Source organism: Notechis scutatus, unplaced genomic scaffold, assembly GCF_049901735.1.
Source record: "Notechis scutatus isolate UNSWTSFEM ecotype Mainland unplaced genomic scaffold, rNotScu1.2 NSCUCTG21, whole genome shotgun sequence".
NCBI lineage: Eukaryota > Metazoa > Chordata > Lepidosauria > Squamata > Elapidae > Notechis > Notechis scutatus.
The window spans coordinates 417,827-442,071 of NW_028263079.1; the positions used below are offsets into that span (position 1 = coordinate 417,827).

At 39.2% G+C, this 24,245-nt stretch overlaps 1 protein-coding gene across 2 annotated transcripts; it reads left to right on the plus strand.

Moving 5' to 3' along the window:
- Nucleotides 1–463: 463 nt before the first annotated feature.
- On the plus strand, nucleotides 464–24,245 carry LOC113429081 (vomeronasal type-2 receptor 26-like). Of its 2 annotated transcripts, none has more exons than XM_087948602.1 (6): nucleotides 464–992; nucleotides 10,827–11,121; nucleotides 15,031–15,843; nucleotides 18,262–18,471; nucleotides 20,466–20,592; nucleotides 22,296–24,245. In XM_087948602.1, exons 1-6 carry the CDS (start codon nucleotides 766–768, stop codon nucleotides 23,192–23,194), a joined length of 2,571 nt encoding a protein of 856 aa, XP_087804728.1. In that variant the 5' UTR covers nucleotides 464–765; the 3' UTR covers nucleotides 23,195–24,245. The 2 variants fall into 2 exon arrangements, with proteins under 2 accessions (XP_087804728.1, XP_087804727.1); XM_087948601.1 differs by having other exon boundaries at nucleotides 465–992; nucleotides 18,244–18,471.

The following is a 24,245-nucleotide window of genomic DNA, read 5'->3' on the forward strand; positions in this document are numbered from 1 at the left end:
AAGTGGACAGACTGACTTTAGAAATGAAATACAAGGATGAGTCAAAATATTACATGATTTGGAATAAATTTTATTATTGGTGGGAACAGAAAGGAAGGACTCAAAAAGAAAAAGAGAAATAGGATTTGTAGAAGGGATATCCGAGATCATGTAATTAAACTAAAACTGAGGATGGCGGATGATGTAATGAAGGAAAATGAAATGTATAAAGATTCAATATGTATAAATGTATATAAAATATATATTATGTATCATAAAATGTAAGACAAAAAGATCTGTCAAAAACGATTTCACCATGTTCAATGTTTTTAAACAATGCATTTAATACAATCTCCTGTTTATACTTATACCTATTATCTTGTAAGTGATTGACAAATAAAATAAATAAATAAAATAAACAACAATACAGCTTTGTGTTTTAGAAGCATTTTATTCTCTTCCAGAGCTGAACATTTCAAGCAAATGGTGATTTGCTTTGCCTTCATAATGAATCTCCAGGGATTTTCCCCATGATTGCCTTTGAAACAAACATCAGAATAATGGAACATTGGATGATGCCTTGCCTCCAGGTCTGAAGGCATATCATCATATATTCCTCCTAGACCACCAGCAGTTGAAACTGAAGACAAGGACACACAAAGAGAGTTTAGTCTCTAAGATCTCCTTCAGATATAAAGTTTCCTTGCAATCAGGAACGTCATCAAAGCCTCAGAATTGAGCTCCATCTGATCCTTTTAAAAAAAGGCTTCTGATGAGCCAGTGGCTATGCCACAAATGCACATAAGGGTTCTCCTTTTTCTGCTACTGCTTGCCCAGGTATCCTGGGAGATGCCACAAAGAAAATGCCCCTTGACTTTAAACAAACACGGAAAAAGCTGGAAAAATCATTTCAGGCCAGGCCATTATGTCATTGGTGGAGTGATTTCATCAAGGAAAGCTATACGATCAATTTACAATTTCAATGTGATGCCCTCCAGCAAATTTTTTCTCTGGTGAGTCATTATGTTATTATTACCTTTATTGTCAGAGTACAACATGTGTACAATGAGATTGGCTGAGCCTCCCTTCGTGAACCCCACTACCAACACAACTCACAGTGAGGAAAGAAGTCCCTAACCCAGTCCCAATCTTATTACACTATGTGACCTTATTGCACAATGCACCAGCCCTGCAAGTCTATCATACTATGTTGACATGAAGTTATTTTCCATTCAGGAGTCTGACAGCCCATGTATAGAAACTGTTCTTCAGCCTGTTGGTGCTTCTATATCTCCTACCCAATTGTAGGAGAGTGAAGAAGTGCTGACCATTTTGTGAGTTGTCCCTGAGAATTTTCCTCACTCTTCTAAGATAGCAAGTGTCACCTGGCTGCCAATCCATTTGCTACTGATTTTACTTACTCCCGTAATGTAATTTGCTATTGGAAATTACAAAGGTTTGGGGATTTAGCAAGATTAAGGATTGCCAAGAGTGTTGGTCACCACAATGTAAAAAAAAAGATGCCGAGACTCTAGAAAGAGTGCAGAGAATAGCTATTCTCCAAAGCACCTGAGGGCAGGACAAGTCAAGAAGCAAGGGATGTAAACTAATCAAGGAGAGAAGTAACCTAGAACTAAGGAGAAATTTCCTGACAGTTACAATTAATTAGTGGAACAACTCACCTCCAGAAGTTGTAAATGCTCCAACATGCAAAGTTTTAAAGAAGAGATTGGATAACCATTTGTCTGAAGTGGTATAGGGTTTCCTGCTTAAGCAGAGGGTTGGGATAGAAGACCTCCAAGGTCCCTTCCAACTCCTTTATTCTAATTCTACTGATTTTTCTTTCAAATCCTGTGGTTGATCAGATTTCTTTAAAATCTGCATAAAGAACATTGAGCCATAACCTTCAAGTGCAAAGCAAAAACCCAAGTCTACTGTCCTAATCAAGGGTACCCATACCTGGATATTTCACTGATAATCCTCTCACTAATTTCCTATTCATGCAAATCTAAATTTGGAATTAATTAGGGCATCCCTCGGAACCCTGACACAGTGCAGTTTGAAGTAGGACAACATCTTCACATTGCCCTTTTTCAGAATGTTCCTAACATTAAAAAAGGAGAATACTCCTTTCCTTTGCTAAGCAAATTGTATGCAGCCAAATGTAGAAGGGGGCTTGCAGCTCAAATAAAGAATCACCAGAGAGGGTGACCATCAAAAATATTGGGGAGTTACAATAGTCTCTCTTGTGATATGCAAAACTGCCTCTGGCAGGAGAAAGTGCCAAGAGGCTGTAGTGGCTTTTTCCAATTGCAGACTCTTGAATGATGGTTGAATTTACAGTGCAGAATAGCAGAGTGAGTGAGAGAGAGAGAAAAGAGGGCAAATATTGGAAAATTGATAATCAAAGCAAGGAGACTTCCGGTGGCAAGGCAAGGACGGTCAGAGGGGCAGAAATCTGCTCGTGATTCTAGCCTCTCTTCTCTTGAGTTTGGTGCGATCTTTCGGGGTGCTCGAGTCTTGGAGAGACCCGTGCCGGTGTGGGGGAACCTCGGGCTGCAGTGTGGGGAAAGCAACCCCCCTGCAACGAAGAGGAAGCCCTCCAGAGCCCAACGATCAAGAACAGCCTCCTAACAATGGAGGCTCCGAAGTCCGGACTGCCACCGATGGGAAGAAAAAGTGAGTGAAAGTTTGCAAGCTCGGGGGAAAGAGAGTCGTGGCAGAGAAGATATTTGACTGACAATAGACTGATTTCAGGCTGTTAAATACTGTGCGAATGCCAGCTGTGAGCTCCAAGAGAAAGCGGCTACAAAAGAATTGGTCTAGTGAATGTGAAAGAGCTTGGCAGGCAGAAGAGAGTCGGAAATAAAGAAGTAAAGAGAATTTTGGAAGTCTGAAGACCAGCACGGGGGGCGATTAAAAAGACTCTATTATCACTAACATTTGGATTGAAGCTATTAAATCGGATCCAGAAGCAGAACGAAGCCGATCGGGGGGAAAGACAGAGCAACGCCATAGGCAGTATCCAGAACGCTGAAGTGATTACAACAAAGTAACAGATCTAACTGTCTGAAGGGACACAATCTAATCTATAAACTCTGGGAAAATTGAGAACAGGTCCTAGCAGAGGAGACAGTTCCTTTTCTATTCGAAGGAGATCAGAACAATTGATTTAAAGAACATTAAAATATAAGTAAAAGAGGAAGTCTTTAAACGAGTGGGAACATTGCTTACTGGCAGCTGTTACTCAGCAAATCTTCATTTGCCATTTCTGGTGTGCTCGAAGTGGAAGCTTCCAAAGTGAAAAGCGGAAACAAAAACTCTTGTCTTTGGAATTTTCTTTTTTCTTTTCCTCTACCCTTTTCTGTGTGTATATACTTACTAAAATAGCCTCTCTTCTTTCTTACTTGTTGATGGTATGCTATGTTGAAATATGCTTGCTTTTTTTTTTCCTCTGATTTCCTCTTGATAAATATGTACATTTAGTAATGAAATATTAGAGTGTTAAAATATTGGATTAATTAATTTAGTTAAGTTATTATTAATAGAGATTGTTATAATTTGAATGGGAATATAGGGGAGACAGTAAGAATATTAAGCATTAGTTATTTAACAAGCTTAGAGCTCTCTAGACTAATATTATATTTCATTGTGTGGGTTTATCTGTGAATGTAATATATTTTGTAGTTAAGGTTACTTTATATTGAAGTCAAACTAGAGAAAAATATATACACTTTACTAATTAGTTAAGAATATAGCTACTTAATAGATTGATAGATCTTGGTCAATTTTAGTTACAGAACTAAGAATACTGAATGCCAATTTGGAATAATATATTTAGTATTGTACAACAACAAAAACAAATTTTAAAGGAAATGACTACTACAACTACCACTGCTTTGAAATCTGGTAGGAAGGTTAATCCCACAATAATGACCACTTTGGCAACAACTTCACCCATGGCACAAAAAACAATAGAGGAAACACTACCAACAGAGAAGTCAACTAGCATCTCGAATGCGAATATCCAAGCAATGTTCCTAACTTTACAGGACTCATTGACAAGATTGCAAGAAACAATGATTAAAAACCACAGTGAAACAAGGGCAGATATCAATGAATTGAAGGAAGAAATGGGGAAACTAAAGACAGAAATGAAAGCGGACATTTCCAAAGTAGAGGATAAAGTGGGGGTGTTGCAGCAGGCCTTGGAGAAAAAACGAAGTTATAATAAAAGAAGTAGAGAAAAGAACCGAACGAACAGAAAGGGAATTAGAAAGGGTGGATGAAGATCTCAAAAGCATGAGCAAAGAAATGGAGGACTCCCTTGTCCTCCTAGAAATGGACAAGGCAGCAACTTACCTAAGATTCCAAAATGTGGCAGAATCAAAAGAAGAAGACCTGGAATACTTGATGGCAGAAATACTGGCCGGTTTATTGAAGATGGATAAAGATGCAATTCAAAAAGAGTTTGATGAAGTCTACCGGGTCAATACAAACTATGCAAGACACCACAAATGTTCCAGGGAAGTACATATACGATTCACTAGAAGATGTGTTCGAGACATGATATATAGAACCTCAAGAGATAAAACAATAACCTACAAAGAGAAAGAAATTGTGATTCTTAAACAGATACCGAGGAGAATAAGGGAACAAAGGCATGACTATAAATTTTTGGCAGCATATTTAAATAAAAAAAAGAATCACATTTAAATGGCTTATTCCAGAAGGAATGTTAGTGTCGTGGAAAGAGAGGAAAATCAAAATAGATACTATGGAAAAAGCCCAGGATTTTTACGAACGGATGGTGGGCCCACAGGAGCAAAGTAGTAGAGAGAAATTGGACACAAAGTTTCAAGAAGAATACAGTGGACATAAAAATAGAACTGGAACGGTAGGAAACCAAGAAAATACCTATCCACAACAAAAGACAGAAGGAACTACATCAATACAAGCGCAAGAAGAGAGAGGAATTGTTACACAACAAAGAGCAAAACAAAACTAAATAGATGGGAGAAGAAAAAAAATTACTATCAATAAACATAAATGGTTTAAATTCAACAATTAAGAGAAAAAGGATATTATCTAAATTAATTAAACATAATGCAGATATAACGTGCCTGCAAGAAACTCATATAAAGAAGAAAGATGAAAAATATTTAGAATGCCCGAAATTAGGAAAGTTATTTACCACACCAGCAGATGAGGAGAAAAAGAAGGGAATCGCAGTATATGTGAAAGAGGATTTGAAATCTGAGCTAATATGGTCGGACTTAGAAGGAAGGACTCTGGGTTTGCAGATCTGGATTAATGATATTCCAATTCTTTTAGTAGTAATATATGCCCCAAATGGAGACCAAAAAGAGTTTTTAAACACCTATATGGAAAATTGGTTGAATTGCAAAAAGAAATATTTGTATGGTAGGGGACTTCAACTCCATTGCTGATTTCCAAAATGATCACAGTAATGCCAGGAAGAATAAAAAGGGGAAGAGAGAGCTCCCCAAGATTTGTAGGGAAATGATGAAAGAGCTAAACCTGACAGATATATGGAGAAGATTACATCCTGAAAAAAGACAATTTACATTTTATTCAAATCCCCACCAAACATGGACATGGATTGATATGGCATGGATGAGTGGGGAGATAGCAAACGAGACAAAAGAAGTGGAAATTTTGCCTAATGAATGGGCAGACCATAATCCAATACAGGTAATATGGAAGGGCAGGGCAAAACCAAAGAAAAGATGGACCTTAAACACTCAATTAATAAGAGAGAAAGAATACATTAATAAATTAAAGGAGGAATTGAATTTTTTTATTAAAGAAAATGATAATGGAGAAACCACGAAACAAAATGTCTGGGATACGATGAAGGCAGTTATAAGAGGCACAACAATCTCTTATAATGCCAAGAGAAACAAGGAAAAATATTCCCAACAAAACAAATTACAACAAAGAATTAAGGAGCTAGAAACCCTTCTACAAAATAACCCAAAAGAATCCAAACTGCAAAATCAGATAAGTATAGTCAAACACAAACTGAATTTAATTGATCAAGAGAAAATGACTATGAATTTGAACTTAACCAGACAAATCTATTTTGAACATGCCAACAAGCCAGGAAGATGGCTATCTTATAAATTGAAAAAAAAGAGAAAGATATACCAGTTAATAGATAGCAAAGGAAAGATATACCAGTTAATAGATAGCAAAGGAGATACATACCAGGAAATAGAACAGAAAAAAGAAATCATTCATAAATACTTTGAAGATTTATACAAAAGAGAGGATGTCAGTGAAGATAGAATAAGAAATTATCTAGATGAAGTAAAGGATAAGGCAATTGGGGAAGAAATGGCTGAACTATTAAATAAAGACATTACTGAATCGGAATTGAAATCAGCAATAGAGAGCCAGAAAAATAATAAAACCCCGGGCCCAGACGGGATCCCAGGGGTGCTGTACAAGGCAATAGCAGATCAAATCGGACCACTTATGGTGGAAGTTTTTAATGATGTTTTACTAGCAGCCAGGATGCCGGACTCATGGAGGGGGGCACTGATTTCGCTGATCCCGAAGGAGGATACAGATCCCAGATATATAAACAATTACAGGTCGATTTCACTCCTAAATACTGATTATAAAATATTCACTTCTATTATAGCAAACAGATTAAAAAGATTGCTAAACTTGTATATACATGAAGATCAAAACGGATTCCTTCCAACTAGGCAAATAAAGAATAATCTAAGAATAGTATTAGACGTACTAGAATTTTATGAAGCCCACCCAGAGAGACAAGTAGCACTCATGTTCCTAGATGCAGAAAAAGCTTTCGATAATTTGAATTGGCAATTTTTAATTCAAAAATTTATAATTTGAATCTGGGTACCAAATTTGAAAATATTATAACAACTATATATGATACACAGCAAGCTAATATAATAGTGAATGGGGAATGCACCCGCCCAATAAAGATAGAAAAAGGAGTGAGACAGGGTTGCCCACTCTCTCCCCTGCTCTTCATATTAGCATTAGAGACATTATTAACACGAATTAGGCGGAATTCAGATATAAAGGGATTAACAGTTAAGAAAGAGGAATATAAATTGCAAGCGTTTGCGGACGACATGATTTTCTTCCTTGAAGAACCAAAAGACAGGGGACCAAAATTGATGAGTGAATTAGAGAAATTTGGAGCAGTAGCGGGACTTAAAATAAACAAAAAAAAACACCAAATTAATGACCAAAAACCTAACAGAAAAACAGAAAATAGAACTAGAAGAAATAATGCATATACAAGTGACAAAGAAAGTGAAATACTTAGGAATTTGGCTAACCCCACACTGTAAGACACTTAAAGAAAACAATTATGATAAACTGATACACCAGGTAAAGAAAGATTTAGAATCGTGGGGAAACTTCAAATTTCACTACTAGGCCGAATTGCTACTATTAAAATGAACATTCTCCCTAAATTCTTGTACCTATTCCAAACGATCCCAATTAAATTACATAAAAAGTTTTTGAAGAACTCAATAGAACAACCCTGAAATTTATTTGGCAAGGGAAAAACCCAGAATAAATGTAAAAGCAATGCAGGATATGAAGAGCAGGGGAGGGTTAGCATTTCCAAACTGGGAGTTATACCATATGGCCACCTCATTAGTTTGGTTGAAGGATTGGGTGAATTTAACCAATAAAAGAATACTATTTCTAGAAGGCCATGATTTACAAAGGGGTGGCACGCCTTTCTATGGGACGTAGGGAAAACCAGTCAAAAATATTTCCATAGACATTTAATTAGAGACGCACTATTAACAATTTGGAGGAAAATAAGGAAAAACATTATACAAAAGTACCAGTATGGATTTCAACAATGGAGGCAATGATTCACCCAAACAATTTGGAGCTTACCAAAATGATTAAATACAAAGACTTATTAGACCCACAAGGAAATTTGAAACCGAGGCTGGATCTTCAAGAGCAAGGACATAAAATTGATCAATGGGTTTACCTTCAGATTCAAAGCAGATATAAACAAGGCAAAAAAGAATTCGGAATTAATAACAAACTGCAACAGTTAGATAAAATTTTATTAGGATCAAATAAAAAAACATAACAAAATTTTATAACTACTTATTAGAAACAGAACTAGAAGAAGAAATCGTAAAAGGAAATATGATTGCTTGGAGTAAGAACGTAGGGCGCAGCATCACATTAGCGGAATGGGAGAAAGTTTGGGGCAGAAACAATAAGATTACCAAATCGGCAGCATACAAGGAAAATCTTTATAAAATGTTTTATAGATGGCATCTCCCCCTTCGAGGTTAGCGAAGATGCACCCCAACATGAGTCCGCATTGCTGGAAGTGTAGGAAAAAGAAGGAACCTTTTTCCATATGTGGTGGTCTTGTGCAGAAACCCAAAAGTATTGGAAGAAAATCAAAACTTGGTTGGAAGAAATCACCAAAGAGCAGATCGAATACAAACCAGAGTCCTTCCTACTAGGGATTTTTGATAAGCAAATTTCCAAAAACCAAATACATAACAATACACATTTTAACAGCGGCCAGATTAGCCTTCGCTCAACACTGGAAACAACATCAAATTCCATCAGAAGAAATGATTATTGAAAAAATCTCAAAATGCGCAGAAATGGATAAATTGACTTTGGCGCTAAAAAACAAAGACACTTCACTATACTATGATAGCTGGAATTGTTGGTATAATTGGATTGACCAAAGATAAATAATATATTATAAGGCATAAAAAGAAAAGTATCAATACATAATAACGAGGTAACGATATAAGTTAAAAACAGGTGTGGTTATATGACACAAGTTAAGGTGATGAAAACAAAAGAAGATCTTGCAAACTGTTAAAATAAGAATACTTTTAATCCTGTAACCTCTTTCTTTCTTTCTTTTCTCAAAATTCTTTCCCTCTCTTCCTCTTCTTTCTTCTTTCTTTTTTTCTTTCTTTCTTTTGCTTATTTGTGTATGTATTGTGACTGGTTTTAATTGTAAAAATTAATAAACTATATTTAAAAAAAAAAGATAATCAAAGCAAGGAGACAGTTCTGTTGAGGCCAATTTGCTGCTTCAGACTTTTGCAGTTGAGCTTGCTCCAAATAAGGGACATATTTTCCACTGGACGCAAATTGGACATCTATTTTACATCTAAATACATCTGAATCAGAGGTCGCATTTAGCAGTTTCTGGAGAACTGGTAGCAGAAATTTTGAGTAGTTCGGAAAACCAGCAAATACCATCTCTGACTGGAGATTTTACAGTCTCCTTCACCTGTCACGCCCACCAAGCCATGCCCACAGATCTGGTAGTAAAAAATTTTTAATCCCACCACTGATCTAAATGCATCTAAATTAGCAATCTATATCTATGATAAATATTCCATATTTCTTCCAAACTTATTCCATATTTCTTCCAAACTTATTCCATATTTCTTCCAAAATTATTCCATATTTCTTCCAAAATTATTCCATATTTCTTCAAAAGTTAGTTGCAGCTGGGAATGACCACAATTAGTAGTAGACATAGAATATTTCTTCCATTGCTTAGTTTTTAATTTGGAGTTTGACTACGGCAAAATTAAATAGAAGAGATCAGTGTAAGTCTTTTGATTGTATAAACAGAGGCATAGAATCAAAATCATGTGAAATCTTAGTACTGCTTTATAGAACTTTAGTAAGACCATACCTGGAATACTGCATCCAGCTATGGTCACCACATTACAAAAAAGATGTTGAAACTTTGGAAAATCTGTGGAGAAAAGCAACTAAAATGATCAAAAACTAAAACATATGAAGAATGGTTGCAGGGTTTGGATTTGGCTGGTCTGGAGAAAATTAGAACTAAGGGTGACATGATTGCAGTATTGGAGGGGCTGCCACAAGGAAGAGGGGGTCAACTTATTTTCCAAAGTATCATTGGGCAGGACAAGAAGCAATGGATAGAAACTAATCAAAGAGAGAAGCAACCTGGAATTAAGGAGAAATTTCCTAACAGTGAGAACAATTAACCAGTGGAACAGCTTGCTTTTAGAAGTTTTGGGTGCTTCAGTAATGGAAGTTTTTAAGAAGAGACTGGACAGCCACTTGTCTGAAATGATATAAATCTCCTGCTTGAACAGGAGGTTGAGCTAGAAAACCACCAATGTCCCTTCCAGCTCTACAGCAGTGGCCAAAAATGTTGAAACCTTTTGGGAAAATAGTATTTTTGAGGTTTGTTGGCTAATAACACCACTTTTTTGGATTAGTACCATCAAATTATATATCAATGGAAAGATAATTTAATCAAGAATGTAATGCAATGACTTTTATGAAGGATTTGCTATTAGAATAACAGTTATAAAGAAGAAAAGTGAAAAACATAGAAAAAATGAGATATACAAAAATTATCACCATAGAAAAAAATGAGATATACAAAAATTATCACCATGTCAGTTAATACTTAGTTGGGTAACCTTTAGCATAAATTATGGCCTTACAACATCTTCCCATGGAGTGAACCAAGCCTTTTAGTTCTGCAGCTGTTTTAATGTGAAACCAAGATTGAATGTTTGCAATTTTCACCACTACTGTATTCTAAATTCTAAATAATTCAATTAATCTTCTCAGCAATTCCTTTTTCAGATATTGTCTGTCACATTGTAGCCATTGGGATAACTAATGTCATCCCCACCAGTTTCATGCATGATTGTCATGCCCTATTTACCTTCCTGAGTGAAGATCTTTAGGTATCTCCATTTAAGTCAAAGAAGCAAGATGTGAATGACATTGATATTGAATTTGGACAGTGATGTGATATATAATTTATGCAGGACACGAAGACAGGAAAACTGGCATCTCTTCTCCTTCTTGATTGCCCTCCGTGAGATCAACCAGAACCCTCTGATCCTACCCAACATTACTTTGGGTTACACTGTCCATGACAGTAACTTCAATGCAGAAATTAATGCTGAAGTCTTGTTAGACCTACTTTCAGCTGGAACATTGGCAAGTGTTCCAAACTACAAATGTGGAAGACAGAAAAATCTGCTGTCTCTCCTTGAAGGCACCGATGCTGACCTCTCCTACCATATTGCAACCATGCTGAGCATCTACAAAATCCCACAGGTAAGATTTGTGGATTTGTGATAATCAGTTTTGACCTAGGATGTTCCCAAGCATTTAAACAGATAGAATAGAATAGAATAGAATAGAATAGAATAGAATAGAATAGAATAGAATAGAATAGAATAGAATAGAATAGAATAGAATAGAATAGAATTCTTTATTGGCCAAGTGTAATTGGACACACAAGGAATTTGTCTTGGTGCAAATGCTCTCAGTGTACATAAAAGAAAAGATACATTTGTCAAGAGTCAAGAATCATAAGGTACAACACTTAATAATAGTCATAGGGTACAATAAGCAATCAAATCATACTAGGAAACAGGCAATATAAATTGTTAGGATAACAAGCAACACGGTTACAGTCATACAGTCACAAGTGGGAGGGGATAGGTGATAAGAAGTGATGAGAAGATTAACAATAATAGTAGTGCAGACTTTGTAAATAGTTGGACATTGTTGAGGGAATTGTTTGTTTAGCAGAGTGATGGCGATTGGGAAAAAACTGTTCTTGTGTCTAGTTGTTCTGTTGTGCAGTGCTCTATCACATCGTTTTGAGGGAAGGAGTTGAAACAGTTTATGTGCAGGATGTTAGGATCTGTAAATATTTTCACAGCCCTCTTTTTGACTCGTGCAGTATACAAGTCCTCAGTGGAAGGCAGGTTAGTAGTAATTGTTTTTTTCTGCAGTCCTAATTACTTTCTGAAGTCAGTGTCTGTCTTGTTGGGTTGCAGAGCCAAACCAGACAGTTATAGAGGTGCAGATGACAGACTCAATAATTCCTCTATAGAACTGGATCAGCAGCTCCTTGGGCAGTCTAACCTTTCTGAGTTGATACAGAAAGTACATTCTTTGTTGTGCCTTTTTGATGATGTTTTTGATGTTAGGTGTCCATTTTAGGTCTTGTGATATGATAGAACCTAGAAATTTGAAGGTTTATATTGTTGATAGATGGGTAATAAATATTTAAACTGGACTGCAGACAAAAAAAATATAAAGAGGTGTCATAAAAGATGTTTTAGAGTTTTCCTGTTTTCTGACAGAAAGTTATTTTTCATTTATTATGCCAATGAATTTTGAAAGGTAAAATCAGGGCTCCAAGGGAGCATATTAAAAGCACCAATCTGTCAACCTTCCACCCAGAAAAAATACTACCATTTGGCTCTAGTCATTTATGAATACTTTACTGCGATACTCTGGACCAATGGTGGTTAACATTTTAGGCTCCTGTGCCAAAACTTCTGTGTGCACTTGCACGCTTGCGCTCATGTGCCAGCACCCAGAAGACAATGCATGCCCCTCCACACCCCTACATATGCACATGCAATCCCCCCCACACACACACACCACCACCTGCTTACCTGCACTGTGCCTCACAGTTTATTTTCAGCTGGTTTGAGGCCTTTTTTGGCCTCCAGAGGCTTGAGGCAGGCTTCTGCAATCTTTGCAGGCTGAAAACTAGCCGTGTTTCATCAGTTCTGGTATTTTCAGAAAACAGGAAGTTACAAAACGGGACTAGTTTTCGGCCTGCAAAACCTGCAGAAGCCAGCAGAAGCTTTCCTCAAGCTTCTGGGAGGCCAAAAATGGCCTCAAACTGACCGAAAATCAGCTGTGAGATGCACCCATGCACAGTTTGCCTGCAGTTTACATGCTGGCACAAATGGCTCTGCATGCCACCTGTGGCATGCGTGCCGTAGGTTCGCCTTCACGGCTTTGAACTTTCTCCTTAGCAAGCATGTTTAGCAGTGCAGGTGTAAGGATGCTTCTGTCAGCCTTGGAAGCCATATTTTACTTGGAAGCTTCAAGGCTGCCACATTTAGTGCCTGGGAATTTGGGAGGGGGGATTTCTTAGTGAGTAGAAGAGTAGATTCAACAACATTCTTTCTAAAAAGTCAAGGACAAGTCACCCAGCACCTGGAGAGGAGTGTCTGGAGGAATGGCTCCAGTTGGAATGACATTTGATTGGACCATGTGGTGAACTGATGGGTGTAGGAGATGGATCTTTGAATTTCTCTTGGTGAAGGGAAAACCTGGAACTCTTGGATTCGGGTTTTCCCAGATGTGCCAATAAGACTTCTCAAATAAATTTTTACTTAGATGGACTTTGTTTGCTGAATGGGAGAGTTTTCTTGGAATGCTGACAGCTTACTTATCCAACTTTGAAAGCAATATGAGGACAATACATGGGCTTATAGTGGTTCAAATGTTCAAATGTTAATGTCCAGTCCACCCAGCCATTCAAGGACAGGGTGGCCTATCTTGAAAAAAATCACATTGGGTGGGTGTAAGCTCTTGATGGGCATTTGGACTCAATGTGATGGATATTTTGTCAAAGAGCACCACTTAATAACCTTGAACTAAGAAAAGAATTTTATTTTGTCTACTTAGAATTACTCAATTGAAATCACCCCCTTCTCAACTTCTCAGGCTATGTGGCAATGTGGAATATGGCTTCCAAAGCTGACAGGCATCCCCCCTTGAAAAGTTCACCTCTTAAAAGAGATAATAAACAAAACATAACCAGGGGTTAATTTGATGCAGTAATTCTAAGTAGACAAAATAAAATTCTTTTCTTAGTTCAAGGTTATTAAGTGTGGCGCAGCAGAGGAAAAGGATCTTACACTGAGAGAGATCGTGATTGACCCATGTGATGTGATGATGGGAGAAAAGGGGATGGATTGTAGTTTTGGACATTGTGGGAAGTCCAGGAAACTTTAGTTTTGAGATTTCACAGATGTGCCAGGTGCTATTCTAATAAAGGTACTTTTGAGATTATGCTTGTCTCAGAGTCACTGATTGGAATGGAGGTTTGCTGGAATGCTGACATTATCTCGAAACTAAAGTTTCCTGGACTTCCCACAATGTCCCAAACTACAATCCATCCCCTTTTCTCCCATCATCACATCACATGAGCCAATGACGATCTGTCTCAGTGTCCTTTTCCTCTGCTGTGCCACACTTAATAACCTTGAACCAAGAAAATAATTTTATTTTGTCTACTAAGAATTGCTCAATTGAAATCACCCTCTACCAACTTCTCAGGCTATGTGGCAGTGTGGAATATGGCTTCCAAAGTGACAACCATGGTCACACTTGGGGTAGAGACAAGATCCCACTTAAACAATGAGTCCTGGTAGACACCATGCTGGGTACAGAACCTGTTCTGAGTTGACCAAAGTTGGCTAAGATTAAATACTTGGGATCAAACTACCATAGGAATGGATAGATAGGATCCATAATAACCTTAAGTTGGTTTCACGGACATCAATGGTCCATATGATGGCAAAATCATTAGCTGTTCTTGGTTGACTGTAAAAAGTAAGCAGGTTCCCATTCTGAAATGTGTTTCTTGGTGTTGTGAAAGGCAACTGGGGAAATGAAATGAAATTCTGGAAAGCTTTGTCTCTTTTAGAAGTGTAGGATAATATTAGGGTATTCTATACTCTGCATCTGAATAGTCACATATGTTAAACAGTTTGATTTAACTCATAGTTAGAAATAGCCAGAGAAGGGATAATGTCTTCTCATGAACTGGACTTCCCTTGAAGAAATAGAACTGGTCTTGTTCCCTGTCACAATTATCTCCCAACTTACAATTTAGCAATAGCAATAGAACTTAGACTTACATACCACTTCACAGGATTTTACAGCCCTCTCTAAGCGGTGTACGGAGCATATTGCCCCCAACAATCCGGTTCCTCATTTTACTGACCTCAGAAGGATGGAAGGTGAGTCAACCTTGAGCCTAGTGAGATTCGAACTGGCAAATTCTAGGCAATCAGAAGTCAGCAAAAGTAAAATTGCAGTACTGCACTCTAACCACTGTGCAACTCTAGCTCTAAATTTACTTAAAATTTAAAGTCAAAAAAGTTGATTTTGCTTGGTATTATCACTTTCTTCATTTTTCTCCAGATCTCATATGCTTTTGTTTCTGAAGATATGAATGATAAAACCCGATTTCCCTTTTTCTACCGGATGCTCCCAAAAGAAGGAACCCAATATGCAGGGATCATTAAAGTGATCCAGTATTTCAGATGGACTTCAGTGGTTCTTGTTGCTCCAGAAACTGACAATGGAGAAAAGTTCTTGAAAGTTCTAACACCTTTACTGGCCAAAAATAGTATTTGTGTTGTTTTTGTGCAGTGGATCCCAATGGTGCAAACAAAGCCATTTAATTTGAACCCTGCTTTGTACTACAAATGGAAACAAGTCAATGTATTTATTTACTATGCAGAATCTACTTTGCAGAGTATGTATTTCTATGGGATGGATATCATTGAGGATGCATTTCAATTCTTGATAAAACCTAAAATAAAAAAAATCTGGGTGGTAACAGCTATGTGGGACCTCTCTTTGAATTTGAAACACAAAACTTTCCGATACGTTGATGGTATTTTCTCTTGCTCCATCCCATCGAAGAACTGGATAAAATACGACACAGCTGAAGTTCCCTACTCTTCAATGAGTCAGTTTGCCATGAAAGCTTTTACATGTTCATTTGAAAAGCAACACTTCCCTGCTAAACAGTGGGTTAGATGCAAAGAGAGAGAAGAACTGGACACTCTGTCACAGAAGGAGATTGAAGGCATCGTTTCTCACAGCCATCATATTTACAACACCATCTGGGCTGTGGCAAAGGCCTTAGATGCTGCTTCTTTCTCCTCATCCAGGGAGAGGCTGATAGGTGGAAATGCCTTGAAGTGGAAAAGGCTACAAGCTTGGCAGGTATTTCTTGCTCCATAAGAGAGATCTCAGCTAAAATCAAGAATCATGAATACTACCAATAATACTATTTATTACTGTCAGTTGATAATTGTAAAGTAAATACGGTATGGCATATTTGTGGGTGGACACCAGAGTTTTCTCAAGAGGTATTTATTCCAATTACCAGCTTTGCATATTAAATTGGTTGCAATTGAAACTGATATGTCATGGAAAGGGCCCAATTTGGGAAGAGACTGTTGCTTTTGTATTCAAGAATTTCTGTTCTGCAAATGAGCTCCTTAAGGGAAACCTTTTCTCTCTTTATTGACACCACATATTTTAATAAAAATCTTAAAGGCCATCTTTTCCAACAATGGACAGAAAAGTATTCCTAATGGTTGCTTCTAGCTATCACTAACATCTTTGATTTGGGAATTGTTGCTTCTTGACTGTTGGGCTAGTTTTGTAGAGACCCAAAATGATAGTTGTAATGGGGAAGAATCTGAGTAGGGGATCAGTTTCCAAATTGTTTCCTACTGGTTCTATGCTTCATGCACACACACAGGGTAAAATACCGACCTGTGTCAATGCTGGTGAGCTGCTTTTTAGCTCAGCTGAGGTGCAGCAATCCACTCTGCCACGCAAATGAGCTGAGTGTCAGCATTCCAGAAAACCTCCACTGCAACAAATAACTCCGAGACAGACATCTTCTCAAAAGTTTTAATTGGATAGTAAACTGGCACATCTGTGGAATCCTGAAACTGAAAGTTCCAGGCTTCCTTGCAATAAGTAAAAACTACAAATCCATCCCCCTGCACCCATCACCACATCACATGCCCCAATCACCATCTGTGCCAACTTGAGACATGCTGTTGTGGTTTGCTGGCAGCAGGTGTGGATGGCTGAGGTCTCTGAGAGCGAGAACTCAGGTGAGGGGCCTGCATGTGATGCAGGGATGGGGCCAAGACTATGAGAGAGTGGGGTGCTGCATTCGGAGCTTGTGGAGTCTGGTAGCAGTGATGAAGAGGTCCCCAAGGAGCCTGTGCCCAGTGCGCATGCACACAGGGCTGCTTGAAGGAAAGAGCAGCTGCAGCAGCGTGGGCGACTCTGGAGTAAGGCTGCAAGGTGATGGCCCCTCCCATAAGGGATAAAAGCCATCCCTCAGGGGTGGGTTCTTTGCAGGAAGCAAAGAAGTTATTTCAACTCCAAGTTCTTGTAGAAGTCCTGTCTATTCTGGTTTCTTTTTGGAGACTTTTGGTTTTGGATTTTTCTCTGCAATTAATCTTGTGTTCTTGGCAGCCTTTCACAACCTTGAAAGAGCTTGCTCTTTTCTGGAACAATTAGTTTTAATTACTCTCATTTATATATACTTAAGAGATGCATTTATATATACTTTGTATTTATTTGATTTTAACGAGGTTTGGGTCAGAAAACATACCCTCATCCAGGTGCAGAATATGATGACCTTGACATAGAAAAAGAATGCTATTATGTCTAACCACATACACTCCAAGAACATCCCACCTCCCACTTTCCCAGGCTCAAGAATGTAGCAGTGAGGAAGTAGGAGATTCTAATATAGCTTCTAAAGCTGACACTGAGCTAAAAATCAAGGAAATATAGGAAAGGTAACGATGGGAGGCTGGGGCCAGTCAGAGGTGGTATTTGCTGGTTCTCCAAACTGGTCAAAATTTCTCCTACCGGTTCTGCAGAACCAGTCTTAACCGGCTGAATAACATGTCTGTTGGGGATGCTATGTATAAAATCCTTAAGATAATGAATAAGAGCCAGGCTGTTGAAATAAATGCATTGCTTTATGATAAATAATATTTATCATATCAAATTCTTTCCAAAAATGAAGATGGTTCACAGGAACTCAGACATAAAATCAGGGCTGAGAAGGTGATTTTATTTGGTAGAACTTGTCTGAGCTAGAAAACAATGAAGAATTGGGCTTGACGAGTCCTTGGGTGGAAGATTCACAGAAAAACCCAGGGTTGCAGACTGGACTGGGGAGGTGCAAAGCATATCTGATCAAAACAAGAGCAAATGATTCCAATGTTCTTGCCGAGAAAGTTCCATTGATATGTCCATAAAATGACCAGAAATTGAAGGTTGCTTCAATAAAAGAAGAAATGAAAAAAAAAATGACTTCAGGGTCTTACTTCATCTAGCGGAGGGGTGTCAAATTCGCGTCATCAAGGCATCATCAGTTGACATATCGCAACTTTCCCCCCTTTGCTAAACCAGATGTTGGCATGACCAGTGTGTGATGCATCTGGCTTCCGGGCTGCAAGTTTGACACCCCTGATCTAGTGAACCCGAAAACACAAGCTTGAGAAGGTTGTAATTGAAATCAAATGATTCTTCTATAAAAGGCTGAAGTTTTTCTTATTGATGATGTCATCCTTACCATGCCAGATTCATCATTTCCTGCAGAATACCCAGTTTTACAACAATACCATGGATGGGGTGTATCTGGACAAGAACGGAGAGCTGGCAGCTGAATTTGACATTGTGAACTACGCAGAATTTCCAAACAGATCTCTTCTTCGAGTGAAATTTGGAAGTTTTGCAAGAGAGAAATCCCAGGAATCCAAATTTGTCATTGACCTAGATACCACTGTATGGCCTCAGTGCCTTAACAAGGTGGGGAAAAACTAATTCATTCGCCATATTTCTTTTTCTTTTTAATCAGCAGTACTAATAAGTACAACATATTCTCTGTGCGCCTCATTTACCAGTAAATGTGGCAGTGGTGGTATTCTACCGGTTTAACATGGTTCGGGTGAACCGGTAGTAAAAAAAACAGCTACCGGTTCGGCCAAACTGGTATTTCTTTCTTTTTTCCTCCCAACGATCAGCTGTTCTGATGATCAGCTGTGGCAGGATCCCCCTTGCTGTCTTACTGGTTTGCCCAGGAGGCTTCCCTTAGGCCTAGGAGGCAAAGAGGAGTTCACAATGTGTGTGTGCTGTACTCCCTTCCCCCACTCCGTTTTTTGCCTCCTGGGCCTCAGGGAAGCCTCTTGAGCAAACCAGTAAGAGAGCAAGGGGGATCCCGGCACAGCTGATCATTCAGGATGCTTCCCTGAGGCCTAGGAGGTTAAAAAAAAGGGAGTGCAGGGGAGTGAGTGGGTGGGTGCTGCAAAAAAAGAAGCCACGCCCACCTAGCCACACCCACTGAGCCAATACTAAAAATATTTGCATCTCACCCCTGATCTGTGGGAACCTCACTGAGACTGGAGAGAATCTCTCCCTAAAGTTTGTATGTAACATATGCTACTAGTATAAGTACTGGGGCATAGATTCCTGCATGAAACACTATTTTTTTAAAAAAAAATATATAACTCCAAATTGCCAGCTTTACACATTAGATTGGGGAGCTAGCAGTCCCCAGATTCCTACAAAATAAAACCTATAACAAATAGAAAAGACAGGATGTCAGGGTTCCAATAATGGAACCATTGCAAGCAAGATCTTTGATGCAGGTAGATTCCTTAAAGAATAGCTTTATTGGAAATATCAATTGGCAGATATCTGGTGAAAACCAACTCTGAAGAGCCCCTTGATTTTCACCTAAATAAAAGTAAAAGTTTTTCTGTGAATTCCAAACAATCAGTCACGTGGCCCAATCACCAGTGGTAGGATTCAATTTTTTTTTACTACCGGTTCTGTGGGCATGTCTTGGTGGTGTGGAAGGGGAAGGATATTGTAATATCTCCATTCCCTCCCAACCGCACAAAACTGCTTTCCAGCTCCGTTCTCCTGTGCAGCACAACAAAAGAAGACCCAGTCGATCAGCTGGGACTTGGAAGACAGAGAATGGATGGGGGCCTGGCCAGTCAGAGGTGGTATTTGCCAGTTCTCTGAACTACTCAAAATTTCCACTACCGGTTCTCCAGAACTGGTCAGAACATGCTGAATACTACCTCTGCCAATCACTGCAGTGTCTGCTGGTCTGGTGACATAACTCCTTCTTCCCTCGGCTAGGTGTGATAATGTCCTTGGTTCCCAAAAGAAAGTCTTGAGAAAGTATTTTATTTTGACTACACAAGCCCAGCTATCTCTCCTTCCACCCCTCCCTATCCCTCGCTCCATTGTGGCAACCCTAAATCTCCAAAATGGCTTCACCCAGGTCAGGTTCAGGGTTGACACACAGTTTTGTAGGAAGAATTGTTTTTTGGGGGGTATTTTAAACTGTTATGATTCACTTCTCAGTTTAATAAACTGAATACATACATTATACAATAACCTGATAAGGAATAGAACAGAACAGAACATAATAGAATAGCAGAGTTGGAAGGGATCTTGGAGGTCTTCTAGTCCAACCCCCTGCCTAGGCAGGAAACCCTACACCACTTCAGACAAATGGTTATCCAACATCTTTTTAAAAACCAGTGTTGGAGCATTCCCAACTTCTGGAGGCAAGTTGTTCAACTGAAACATTGCTATAACTGCTCTAACTGAGATTAGTCATAGGAATGTTCCCAAATTTGCTGTTTTAAAGTTAAACATATTTGGCCTAACTGTAAACTTCCCATCAGGGGCCTTGCTGATTCGGCCTTACTATTCCTTTATTCAACATGTCATCCTTCAGCTGTATTCCATTATGTGCCCCCTATTATTTTTCTCCTTCTACTTAGAGTCTGCCTCCTTCCAGGTGTGTGGAAAGTTGTCAATCTGGATTTTTCAAAGTGGGTCAGGAAGGGAAGCCCATTTGCTGTTACGACTGTATTTCCTGTGCAGAAGGCACCTTCTCCAGTCAGGAAGGTGGGTGGAAAAACAATCAGCAGCAAAAGTCTCCCTCTGAGGGAGATGGGCACTGAAGAAATATGACAATAAATGAATAGTTTCTGTAAATGTTTTGCCATTTTGTTGTACTTTTGGTTGTTCTGTTCATGAAACAGGTGATAAGCAACTGGGAAAAGGACAATCCCTCGTTAACCTCGGTTCATACCAGGGATGGGCTGCTACCGGTTCTCCCCGGTTTGGATGAACCAGTATCTAATTTTATCATTTTTAATTACTGGTTTGGCAAACAGGTAAATCCCATCTTTGGCTGGCCCTGCCCACCCCAACCTGTCCCTCCCAGGAGTCCCCACGCAGCCTACTTTCGATGTCAGATCGGTACAGGGCCCACGCTGAGGCTCAGGGAGGGTCAAAAATGGGCCTCCCAGAAGTTCCAGAAGGCTGGAAACGGGCCTGTTTCTGACCTCCGGAGTGCCTTCGGACCCTGGGGGAGGATGTTTTTGCTCTCTTGGAGGCTCGAGGAAAGCCTCTGGAGCCTGGGGAGGACAAAAATACCTCCCCCCCATGGTGCAGGAGGCCAATTAGGCCATGCCTACCATGGCCATACCCACCCAGAAACTGGGCAGAGAACTGGTAGCTTCTCTGATTATTCTGTTGTTGAAGTGTTCGGTTTTGGCAACAGAATAATCAGAGAAGCCATAGAGATAGAAAAACGCCCACACAGCATGAATAAAAGAGATGACACCTCCCGCTTACCAGCCATTTGGAAACTTGCCCTCATGAACAGACGAGTACCTAACATGATGAATGACACCAGACCCACACCCACGAGGGCCACACAAGATGCCACCACCACACTTCCACGTTAAAAGCAGACTCACACCCACACAGAAGATGAGACACGACCACAGACCAGAAGCCGCACTGCAGCTGCATCACTACCCACTTCAAACCCCTCTGAGCCATACATGAAGCGAACTGACCCCCACCATGAAGATGCAGCACGACCACGAACTCGAAGCCAAACAGCAAGATCACAGCTCACCAGCTCAAATCCCCCAGTAACTAAGACCAACCTGAGCACAACCAAGCCCCCACCTGAACAGAACATGCCTCCAGCCAATCAGAACATGGCCAACCCCCAACCAATCAGAACACAGCCAAACCCCCAACCAATGAGAACACACCCCCACCCAATCAGAACACAGCCAAGCCCCCACCCAATCAAGTCACACCCCCACTAGCAGTTAAAAGGAAGAAGCAGCTGCAAGCTCACATCACTCTGAGAAGCACAGAGCTGAAGACAGAAGCCTGAAGATGATGAATGAGACTTCATCGAAACGTTGCCTAGATACTTCCAATCTTACGCGGGAGAAAACCCGAATAACCAAAGATCCACATACAAATACCCGCGAGAACCTCAGAAAACAAAAAATAAAAGTATGTTGATACATTTCACCATCATTTTACAAAATCTTAGCAGTAGTTACACTTTCCAAATGTCCATCCATTTCAACAAATTCTCATTGATCAAAATATTTTTTCTCTTTTTAACCTATATCTTTCACATTTTGCTGTCTATTCATTGGTACCAATTATTCCAAACTGTATAATAATTTGATTATTCTTTTTATTCTACTTAGGCAGTTACCCTATAAGGTTTTCTTGTTACTGGTAGGAAAAAAAAATAAAACAGAAAACAGTAAAAATGTCCCTCTCTTTAGATGCAGATTATTGCACCAAATGTCCAGAAGATCAGCATCCAAATAAGGAGCAAGATCAATGTGTCCCTAAAGAAATAACCTTTCTCTCCTATCAAGAAGATTTGGGAATCATTGTGGTTTCACTTGCAGTCTCCTTGTCTTTAATTACTGCCTTAGTGTTAACAATCTTCATTATATACACAGACACTCCCATTGTCAAAGCCAATAATCGGAACCTTTCCTTCATTCTTCTCATCTCACTCCTGCTTTCTTTCTTAACAACCTTCCTTTTCATTGGATGCCCAAGGAGAGTCACCTGCCTTTTCCAACAAACAGCCTTCAGCATCATTTTCTCAGTTGCTGTTTCTTCTGTCTTGGCCAAAACAATCATGGTGGTGCTGGCCTTCCTGGCTACAAAGCCAGGAAACAGAGTGAGAAAATGGCTGGGAAGGAGTTTGATTAACTCCATCATCCTTTGTTCTTCCAGTATTCAGGCAGTCATCTGCAGCATCTGGCTGGTGGTCTCTCCTCCCTTTCCTGATTCTGATATGCACTCCCAGTCAGGAGAGATTGTCCTGCAGTGCAACGAAGGCTCCCTTGCCATGTTTTATGTTGCTCTTGGTTACATGGGCCTCCTGGCCACCATCTGTTTCATGGTGGCTTTCCTGGCCAGGAACCTCCCAGGGACCTTCAACGAAGCCAAACTGATCACCTTCAGCATGCTGGTCTTCTGCAGTGTCTGGGTGTCCTTTGTACCCACCTACCTGAGCACCAAAGGGAAATACATGGTGGCTGTGCAGATCTTCTCCATCTTGGCCTCCAGTGCTGGCCTGCTGGGCTGCATCTTCATGCCCAAGTGCTACATTATTTTAATCAGACCAGATCTGAATGTGAAGGAACAGCTAATAATGAAAACATAAACCATTCATTTATGCATTTTTTCCTCTCCACATCATAAGTTTACATACATCCTCTCCTATCTCTAAAATATTTGTGTCAGACTTTAAAGTTATGTGGACTTCAATTTCTGCAGATTGTAACAATGATGATGTCAGATGGGAATTTTCGGAAGTCTATACTTTTGGCAAGACTGGCAAATGCTGTTCTAGAAAATTCTTTAATATTAGAGGCACAATCTCTACTTTATTGGGAGGTATTTTCTATCTGTTTAGGATAGTTTTACTTTTTTATGGCTATTGTCATATTATTAGTAGTACTATTGTCTCTTCTGAAGCATATTCACCAAAAGCTAGCAATGCAGAGTCAAATCAAGCTTTATATCCATTGTAATATGTATATATGATTCGAAACAAAGCTGCTTTTGTAAAATAAATGCTATGTGATCAAACAATTTTAGTTTTGTCAGCTATTTTGACAATTCCATTATGGGTAGCTCCTAAAAATACTACCATTCTGAGGATAATTTTCATGGGTTTATTCCAGAATCTCTTTCAGCTTTTAAACTGCACTATTTCACAAGATTTTCTCTTTCTTTTTGAGCTTTCTGTTTTATGTTTTCAAATACTTTGGCCACCTGATGAGAAGGAAGGACTCACTGGAGAAGAGCCTAATGCTGGGAAAGATTGAGGGGAAAAGAAAAGGAAGGGGACAGCAGAGAATGAGGTGGCTGGATGGAGTCACTGAAGCAGTCGGAATGAGCTTAAATGGACTCCGGAGGATGGTAGAGGAAAGGAAGGCCTAGAGGGACATTGTCCATAGGGTCGGACATGGCTTCACAACTAACAACAATTGTATGTTTCTGTCACCACAATACATAATGTATCCCTTACATAATAAAAACATAATATAAGTATATAACAATGCAAAGAGAAAAAAAGGCACATCAAATAAGCTTAAATCAGTTTAGGTCAAATGAAGGGACCAGCAAGGAGTCAGCCTGATCACCACTACACCAAACTGATTTTCCTAATACGTGCTTTTACCTAACTTTTAAAATTGTGTTTTAATTGT